At 43.8% G+C, this 10,817-nt stretch overlaps 1 protein-coding gene across 1 annotated transcript; it reads left to right on the forward strand.

The window, feature by feature from the left end:
• Positions 1-817: 817 nt before the first annotated feature.
• lrrc3ca (leucine rich repeat containing 3Ca) lies at positions 818-1,609 on the forward strand (the record flags this gene model as incomplete). The annotated part of the gene is made up of 1 exon (XM_083787112.1): positions 818-1,609. One exon carries the CDS (start codon positions 818-820, stop codon positions 1,607-1,609), a length of 792 nt encoding a protein of 263 aa, XP_083643238.1.
• Between the last annotated feature and the right edge of the window lie 9,208 nt (positions 1,610-10,817).

A 10,817-nucleotide genomic window follows, 5' to 3' on the forward strand; every position in this document is an offset into this window, starting at 1 on the left:
ATTACAGAACACACAAACAAGTGTTACTTACCTCAAGTCTCTCTGGTGAAGCAATTCCTGATTATTCTGATTCCTGATAATTATGGTCGTTTTGTATTTCACACCCGCAAGACATGCATGCACTGTCTGTCACAGAATAGTTAAAAAAGGCCAGTATAACATAAAAATGTCTCCTCCTGTGCTCTTAAGCTGTCATCTCCCAGTCGTTGAGAGAATGAGGCAAGCAACACTGTACATTACTGCATGAATAATATAGCAGGGTGTTTAAGTACGATAGATTCTGTGCAAAACATTCATTTTATTCTTGTTGCAGGATAATGTTAATGCTACAGACGTGCAGTGATCACTGCAGGCAATTAAAAAAGAAACAGTGGCCTCATTGTGCTGCTTCTTTTTTTTTTAACCTCCTGCTGGTATAAAGGGGCTTTTCGGTCCTTAGAACTTTCTCAAGCTATAAGAGAAAGCCAGTAGTTTATGTCCTCCAGCCATGCTGAAACAAGAGCGCCAAAACATCCCCACTGCCTCCTCACTGCAATTAGACAAGTCAGCCTCCATCTGTGTATTAAGTAACACTGCAGCGTCTCAAGAACATCTCCTGTCAATCACCTGTGTTTTGCATGGGGGAGAAGCACTGCTAATTTCACAGTGTAATTTGCACTGCTCTGATACTGTAGGTTGCATTCTGCCCTCTACCAAACTGATTTCCTATTCTCTGTTATAGGCTTGACAGATACTGGGGTGGTTGATGTCCCCCCAACTCACCACCGCCTCCCCTTGACCCGGACTGTCGTCCCTGGAGCATGCCCATACATCCGACATGCCCCTGCTGGTGGGCTGGCTACTGCGCCACTCGGTGGTCATGTGTTTACTGCTGCACAGCCTGGTGCTGATGACCTTCTGCTTCCATCACGCTGCCACCAGTGGCTGTAAGAGCTGCTACTGCTCCGATATCGAGGGCGGGGGGAAGTCAGTCCGCTGTAGCAAACTGCAGCTCAAGGAGATCCCGCAGGACCTCCCAAATGACACGAGGCGAATCTACCTGGACTACAATGAACTCACCACGGTCCCGGCCAATGCCTTCGCCGGCCTGCCACTCCTGGTCGAGGTGGACCTATCCCACAATGAGCTGATCCAGCTGGAGCCGGGGGCCTTCAGAGGGCTGGGCCCCTCGCTGCAGTCGTTGGATGTGTCTTCCAACAAGCTTGTGAACTTTAACCTTGAGGCATTCGAAGGCCTGCACGCACGTGCCAACCTGACTAACAACCCATGGCACTGTGACTGCGACCTGCAGATGGCCATGCTTCATGTAGACCTAGAGCCTGCGTCGCTGGCGGGCATCGTGTGCCAGACCTCAGATCCCAAGGACATCGGTGTTAACGGGGTGGCCTTCCTGTTGGCACCAGACGTTGACTTGTGCGTAGGGATGAAGAAGACCACGGATGTGGCCATGCTTGTTGTCATGTTTGGCTGGTTTACCATGGTCATCTCCTACCTTGTGTGCTATGTCAGATCCAACACGGAAGATGCCCGCAGACATCTGGAGTACCTTAAATCTCTGCCTGGCAGGCCGAGGTCGGAAGAGTCTTCCACCATTAGCACTGTGGTATAGGGGTGATCGAATCCACAGGACTGTTCCCACACATTCCAAGAGGAAGCTCCAGCCTGGACCTAATGGGGTCATCAATCATTGGTCTCAGACAGTTCTGCATGGCTGTTGTGAGGCAAGGTGGCCAACAAGACATGCGTGCAGGAAAACCAGGCCAGAGCAATCTGGCCCAGATGAATAATTCAGCTATCAGTGGCCCATTAGGAGTTTGCATTGGCTGAGTATAGGCCTACGGTCTACACTTACGGAGTAAAAGCAAGAGAGGCATGTTTTCGGTAAACTCTGAAAATGGGATTTAAATGGAATTTATCCAGTGGTGCATGCACCCTAGACGCACCTCTCTATTCTTTACGCAGACCATTCAGGAGACTACGTCAAACAGCAATATAAACAGGGAGGGGCGACATGCAGGTTATGCTCAACTATTACTCACTCTGTTACTCCAGACCGCTACATGTACAACTGTTTTCCAATAAAAACAAAAAATCATCATCCATAAAGTGTTCACTAGTATATTAACAGTAAAATTATATTATTTTCCATTAAAGCTACAATCCGTAAATATTAGCTCCATTGTCCCCCTTTCCTCTACGGACAGGAGTAATTGGAACAACGTCCAAACTAAAATAAAGATGGCAGAAAATCAAATAACTTTATTGACATTGCCAACAACAACCAGAAGGGGTCCTACCTGACGCTAAGGTTGATATTTTTCATTGGAATAATAGGGAGACCACCACCAAACACTGCATGAGCTATATTGTATTAAGGGCAATTTTGGTTGTTTTTTTCAACCAAGGTTCATGTTTTAGGTTGTTATTAGAGAAAGTAAAAGATGGGTGTTCATTCTTTTAAATTAGCTACTTTTTTTGGCTAAATATGCATTTATTGTTTAATGGCGATTTCTTTATTATTATTTACTATAGTCCTACAAGACCCCGGGAAAAGATCACAGGATCTACTGAATGTGAAGAGGGAGGTGACAAACTGACACAGAGTATGGCATCCGCCTAGTATCCCCCTTCACATTCAGTAGATCCTGTGAAGAAAAATGGGTTGCAAAAATCGTGGGATAAAAAAAACCCAACATATTTAGCCTTTGATTGATTGATTACTTTATTAGACAATAAAAATGCAAACAGCACTTGGTCCAAAAGAAGAACAATAATTAAGACATCTCAAAATCATGAAATGTAATGTACAGGTTGGAATAGAAATAAATCAGATCATGGGACCTGATCATCAGATCACCTTCTCTCCTTTTGACCTGCTGATAGTGACAGGTGAATTTTCAAGCCTGTTTTAAAGGATGCCAGTGGTTTGCTTGTTCTGAGGGAAGGGGACAGGGCATTCCACACCTGTATGGGCGCATCCAGACAGTAGATTCACAAAGATGCCAAATGCCACTCGCGTCAGGAGTCTCGTCCTGGTTTTTAGACAGCTGGTGGATGGAAATGAAGCTCCACCCACACTGCAACTTGCAGTGTCAGCCAGAAAACCGGAAACGTTTTGCCGACGCTGAAAGTTGCAGCGTGGGTGGAGCTCCATTTCTGGATGCAGTCTATGGCAGTGCTGTAGAAGGTGGATTTACCCATATTATTATTAATTAATATTATTATATTATTATTCACGCTCCCTCTAGTGTTGTGGCTGTAGGTGTCACTCACTTTTTTGAGGTAAGGTTTGAAGTAAGTGGGCACTGAGGGCATGGAGGGCAGCACTGCATTTACAATTTTGAATGTCATTTTCAATTGCTTGACTCTGTCCTCTACCCGGAGCCAACCTATGCTATCAAAATGCGTTGCACAAAGGGCCCTGGGCCCTGGGCCCTAGGCCTAGAATAAGAATCTTTTACTTTCTCTAATAACAACCTAAAACATGAACCTTGGTTGAAAAGGTTGTCCTTTAACTACTCTGCCACACAGATTGGTTCAAATAACATTGTAGTCATTAAAATAAGTACTGGATTGTAGCTTTAAAGATGCATGGGTGTCATTTCATAATAGTTGATTGAAGATGCCGTGTAAAACACATGGTAGGTATACCGGCTACACCCCAGCTGACCATTGCCAATGCCTGTACAGGGTTATAATTTCAATAACGCTTAAATTCATGATTATTCAGCTCATTGTGCTGATGCATCAGATCACTGTAGGGTGAAGGACTCAATATAACTTTGATGAGTTGTAGCGATGGTGAAAGCTTCATACTGATGAGCTACACATTTACACTTTTACAGTAAGCATTTGACAGGAAACTCCTCCCAGTTTCTGCTATAGTCACAGTTGTTTTTCTTCACCACTGCATGTAATTGACAGAGAGATTCATGCTCTTTTTGTACACCAGAGAACACACTATACATACTGTACATACATGAGCCCATGAGAACGGAAATGTGTTCGTTGCCTATTTCCTGCGGCAGTAAGCGCATACTGAGGTCAGTCCATGGGGAGCTTTGGTCAATTTATCAAACACTGCCCAACAAAGAGGGTAATGAGTCACCCAAGAGTGAAGGACACACTGGCAACAAACTGTAGGTCCACCTGATAGCAGCAAACTTCACACACTAGGCTTGACATTTGCTGTCTACCTGAAACCAGAAACACAGCCGTGCCTCTGGAATTACCCCTCAGCATAATATGCTAATGTTGCTATTCTTATCTTTGGCCATGGCCCAACAGTCTAACATGCAATATCTTCTTGATATGATAAGCAGAGCATTATGGCCAATTAATACTATGTTGTTTAAAGTCAGCCTAATATATAACAACAATATAACAACAATATTCCAGCTGAAAGTTGATGCAGTATTTTAGGTATGAATTGGATTTTAGAGGTGGATTAATTCTGGATGTGTTACTCAGGTCATCAGGTTCAATTTGTTTAAAAAAAACATTCGTAACTACTTAAGCCCTATATAATTCTTCTTACGAGCAATAACAAAAGTAGCTGACCTACAAGCTCACAATGCAGCATGATGTAACAAATTTGGCACACCAGTGTTAATGTGGTTAACATATATATTTAAAATTAATATTAAGACATTTCCCGAAAGGAAATTAATGTATATAATTCAGTCTGACCAGAAGCAAGAATAAAACATATCCCCACCGGCCATAAAAATGAATGACCAGAAGGGGTAATATAGAGAAGACTGGATCCCTTATACCCCCCCAGCACATTGAACCCTGCCTGTCATGGCCAAATGAAAAAGAGAGGACAAAACAGTGGGATGTAGTAAAGTTCACGTTCTTTGCTGCGCTTCGGCAAATGAGTCATATGTGGTCATTCTCACCTCTTCACCACACAGTGACCAGAGCCAAATACAGAGAAATGTCCTCGATTCTGTGGCCATTTGTCTTAGAACATTTGCCCGTGTGCTCTGTTTCCCGAGAGGTGTCCAGGGCAGTGCTGGGAGCCTCACAGTCTGATGAGTTCATTCCCATGGGTCTCCCTAGCAGCATTGTTGGGGGCATGACCTGCCAGTTCATTAAGCAGAGCTGTCTGGGATATGGATCTACTAATTGCCAAATGTTTCCATGCCATGGACCCCCAAATAGCCATATCTTCTATTGTGAAATGGCTTTAAATACAACTGAAAATAGTGAAACAACCACGCGTTGCCCTTTGCTCATTTCCAATTGCTCCACCGGCAGCCCCCACTTTGAATAAGTGTATAATTCACCAGGGAAAGGCACCTACATTTATCTGCAGTGGATTATTTATATGCAGAGTAGATGCAGATGAGACGGGTGATAATTTACTTCATATCAGACTCTTCAGCCAGCAAACAAAATAAATGGATTGAAGAATGTAACAACCCTGGACCATTGACAAACAAACCATATATCTTTCACAGTGGAAGTAAGGGGCTGTAGCTGTTTTCACAATGACAATATGGAAAGAGCTTTTCTTGTTGTTTTGCACATGACTATGTAAGATTAACCTAGTGCAGTGTTGAATAATGAAATTTGATGTTCACGTTCTGTCAACAAGGGTATCCCTGTTTCAAACACACAAGATGCCTCCAGACCGGTGCACAAGCCAATAAACTATGCATGACAGCCATAAAAACACTTGAGGATAAAGTCTGGGAAGGCATACATGTCAACTCAATTGATTTGATTCTAAAACTGCTCAAATTGAGGGAGGTGGGTCACAGGGATCAATCATAAGCCCCCCATCCTGCCCCCTTTCACTAGTGCCTGGATAAACCCTGCGCTGGGTAAAACACCTTCTGAACCCCTCTCAGGAGCAAAAATGACAAAATGTACTTGCCACAACCCTTCTCTCTCCTCTTCTACCTCTTTCTGACACATCTCTGTCCCCAAGGCAACGCCTCTGCCTCTTCCACACTGCAGCTAGAACTATTGCAGCATTTATCTCCTCCTACTGTATAACCCTCCTCTGATCTGAAGCCCAAGGACAGGGCTTTCTGTGGAGACCGGAGAACAGCTTTTGTTCTTAGGGTTTTTCTGCTATTCATGGCCCAACCTGAGTGCCTACAGTTTGAGGCAATAGGTTCTCTCTCCCCAACTCCCCCGCGTCTCGGATGAGTTTTCTTTACAAGGCAGTTGAGTTGTTATTGATCTTGGCAGAGTTAATCTGAAGGAAGTCCAAGTACAGCCTCCTGTGACAAGCAGGAGGTTCAGCGGCACTGAAAAATAGATGTTAAGGCTCTCTCTCTGACATTTCCTGCCACACGCATTGGTTCCCTCATCTCCGTCTTGTCCTAGTGGAGTAACTACTCCCCTGAGGGTGCAATGAGGACAATCAATGCAATAGACTGAATAGAGAGTACTGATAAACACGAAACCAGTTTTGTACCGTGTGTGTGTGTGCGTGTGTGTGTGTGTGTGTGTGTGTGCGTGCGCATGCGTGCGTGTGTGGAGAGTGCATGTGTGTTTTATTATGCCATTGTCAGTTTCAGCTATTGTATGTGACTTCTTTTGTACACCAACATGTACGACAGGTGTGAGTGTATGTGACAGAGTGTGTGTGTGTGTGCAGTGCACGTGTGTTGTGCACAGACACATGCATGTGTTGTGCATGTAGGCAGTGGTAGTCTGGTAAGGTAACACGTCCATTCTCCAGCACACATAGATGTCCTTCCTTGGGCTTAATTTAAATTTCAGACCAGCTCAGCTTGCCCCGCCTGCTACCCCAGACACGTTACACTGGTGTGAGCATTACAACTGCTGGGTAATGGGACACATTAGTGGGGGATAGGGTGGCAGATCCAATCCCGCAGAGCGCATGCAGCCTCACTCGGCATTAGGTTGCAGGTGACAATCATGTTTCCAGGCTCCTCTGTAGAGCACTTGGGGTTTCTTAGCGTGTACATCTGTGGGTTTCCTCTTCCGGCCCAAAGGTAAAGTGACACAGAGGAAGACTATACACGGCACGCTCTAAAAAAGAGTGAATGTTCGGTCTCTGGGTCACTCAGAGAGTGACCATATGGACCCACAAGGTTCATTTGGTTACATTACAAATGGATAATTAACACTGAGATTGTACTGTGTGGCATATTTCTATAGTGAGTTATGAAGGTCTGAGTTAACATCCTCTGTTGGTTTGCCTCATGATTTCTTGTGAACTGAACTGGATACATGCTTGATGATTGGACTGGGTTGAGTCACTTCATAATGGATGATACGGCTCCCCCTGTCTTTTCAACTTTGTAAGTGTGCAAGAAAGAAAAATATTGATTCAGGGATGTGTCACTACTTTAAAGGCTCTGTTCTAGTGGCGATGAGCCATTATTTAACCTTATTAAAGATGACTGAGCACCAGTGCGTTTACTTTTAGACAGGTAAGAGCAGCTTCATACACCAGACTCACACATTCCGAGTTTCCGAGTACAACTCTTGACCTTTTGAGTACAGTATAATTGGTTGTTAAATATCTTGCTTCTTCTATATTACTGTACAACAGGGCACATTTTCAGCAGTCAATACAAGCAATCTGATATACTGAACACATTTTATTTAGAATTATATTCTATATAATATTATATACAGTATTATATTATACATTTTAGGCTTCGGTTATCAATTATGTCACATAGCTGCTTTACATTGCTGCAGGGATGAAACACCATGCATTGCTGAAATCTTCCGATAGATAGGACATGTAGGCGCAGGGCCAGGCATACGGACATTATTGGTCTTATTGGCGGCCACCTCTTTCAGAGAGGTTGGAATGTGTTAAATGGGAAGTAAAGTACAGCGATTAAGAATAGGATGTCGAAAACCAACCGCAGATTTAGGGCCCTTGCTTGGCCCGCACTTGGACCGTCCATTAGAATATCCATACAGACATACAGACACTGGCAGTCACATTATATTACTGGTATTTGACCAAAGAGACAGACCATTAGGCTATGGAAGAGGTTTTATTTCCTCTCTTTAAACACCAATCAATATATGAAATGTATTAATTCCGTTGTTTTGGCTTCCTGCTTCCTATTTCAGAGTGCTACAATCCTTTTCCTGCTCTGAACATCATCTCTGTAATTTCCAGGATTCTCTTACTCCCCTAGAGTCAGAGATCTGAGCTCCTCCACACTGTATCTGCACAATGCTATACACCTCCTCCCACATAACATTCCACAAATGTAGAAATTTCCTTGTCATGCAGTCAGATTTCACAAGAAGGGAGGTTCTTTGGATAAGCTCAGCATAATAGACAGAATTACCGACTGGGAGGTACTGCAAGAGACAGGACATTTTCTTTCTTTTTTTCTTAGCTAACCATTATTTAACCAGGAGGACTCTCTATTTTTCAAAAGCGCACAATTAACAAAGTTGTGGACATAAAACCAACATAATAATTTAAAAGGAAAGTATTATAGTATAACATGCGTCATTCATTACATTAGGGATATAAGTAGTTATTTAAAATTACTTCCATGCAGTGAGACCTTTGCAACAGATTCTAAGCAGAAGAACACCCAGTTGGAATTGCTCCAATTTAATAATGACAATTCCCATGTTAATTATCTAAGTTGTAAGATATAATCATTTTATAATGCCTTATAATCACCCTTATAATGCATTGTATTCACTGTTAAAATGCATAATAAGAGGTCATTTGTTGCTTAAAAAACACATTAAAACTCCACCCGGTTACACCAATTTAGAACATGCTTTAAGCCAGGACAGATAGTAGGATTATGTCCTGGGAGCAAGGATAATAACTTTCCATACTTTGTGTTTGTTTGTTTGTTTGTTTGTTTTTGAAGGATGTAGCTTCATAGGTAAAGATAATAACAATACGCTAATTGTTAAGTCTATGGCTAGACAAGGCAGACCATCCACCCGAGCATACAAAGAGGTATGGTAAGTAAAGTTGGTCAATTTGGTCTCAATGCTCCATGGTAGAGAGTAGCTAGCCTATTCAGCACATGTAGGCCTTGTGAAGATGCATGCATGTACAGTTTATATTTATAACATCACCAGAGTCCAGCACAGACATAAAGGTGGCAGCAACAAGTCGCCATTTGACCTTGGAGGAAAAGAAAGAAAAAAATCCAATTTCAACTTAAAACATTTCATAAGTTGCTGAATTTGAGGCACACAGTATCTCTAAAAAAAATACATCGCATGGATGCACCTGGGACGTATCCTCAGTGATGTATCCCAAGGTCATTGGGGTTTTGGGTCTCCAACATCATACCCCTCACTCAGGTGACCCAGCCGGGGTGATCAAGTCTCGACTTACGTCCCAGTAGGCAGTAGCTACCCTCGATCAGTCCCATTAGGGAAAAACCAGGACCACACAATCCGTTCCTCCTGAACTACTCTGCCGGGAATGGGAGGTACCATTCTGGCGCGTGGAAGGAGAGGAAGGACTAGGCTCTGTGGGTTGACTCCTGTCCGGGCCCCTCCTACGTCTCACCAGGTCCACTCCTCCTCTCAACAGGTCCAGCCCCTGTGCGTTGTACCAGACTCCCAGCACCAGGCACTTTATTTAGGAATGGTGGATTCTCGAGCCGCAATGGTTCCGCAGGCTCCACCTTGCCCTTGGTGGTGCCGCAGGCTCCGCTTGAGTTATTAAACGAATTTTTTCGGTACACATTATCTCTATAGTCAAATAATCAAGACCTGTCAGATTTTTCATATTCCATCCTGATTGGCAAATTCTGAACATTGCTGGCCAACAATAACCTACCTACCCTGATGGAGCCCTATGTTCCGAGGAGCACTTTTTCTAGTTCTCTATTGAGATACAGACTGTATTGGAGCCTCAAGCAAGGCTGCTAGCCCAGATAAGGTGTGCCCGAAAATGCTCAAGGCCGGTCCTGCCCAGCTTGGGAATCCCATACAACAGCACATGTTTTTAAAGCGGGGGTTGCGGACCTAGCCTCGCGTAGCCAGCCTTCATCTGCCTTTGCAATGCATATTGCCCCAGGCAGATTAAGTCTGGCCCCTCTCAATTTTGGAAGGACTTCACGGCCGAAATGGTGACGGCCAACCAGATTCGTCTGGAACCAGGCTATAACCAAAAAACCAAAATCGAACACTGAGAGTGCAGAGAAGCCGAGACTAATATCCACGCAGTGATATTAGTATGGCTACGAGAGCAACCGAGGAAGCAGAGGAGGAATAATAACAAAAATAAATACGTGTGTGTGTGTGTGTGTGTGTGTGTGTGTGTGTGTGTGTGTGTGTGTGTGTGTGTGTGTGTGTGTGTGTCTGTGTGTGTGTGTGTGTGTGTGTGTGTGTGTGTGTGTGTGTGTGTGTGTGTGTGTCTGTGTGTGTGTGTGTGTGTGTGTGTGTGTGTGTGTGTGTGTGTGTCTGTGTGTGTGTGTGTGTGTGTGTGTGTTTGTGTGCAAGTGCGTGGTTGTGTGTGTGTGCGGCCATCCTGACCACACCCTCAAATATTTATGCCTGCATCTATGCTTTGGAAAATTTCATGCAATAGTCATGGCAACGTAATGACCGTGGTTGATTCACAGTGTTCTGATTGTCTGATTGTTCATGTCTATGCAGGAAATATGCTGCTACTGCTGTTTATCATTTCAATGTGTTACGTTTTCCCTACGGCCCAGAGACCCACTGCACTAGACCAAGACTTTGACAAAAATGGTGTTCAATTCATGACTACTACCTCTAACTACCTCTATAGGGGTTTGTATCATGTGTGGACAGAAAAAGTAGTACAGAGGTCTGGTCGAAGGTTGATGCAAGAACCGAGCATTTCCATGACC

This window comes from Protomyctophum parallelum (assembly GCF_964188405.1).
Source record: "Protomyctophum parallelum genome assembly, chromosome: 17".
Classification (NCBI taxonomy): Eukaryota; Metazoa; Chordata; class Actinopteri; order Myctophiformes; family Myctophidae; genus Protomyctophum; species Protomyctophum parallelum.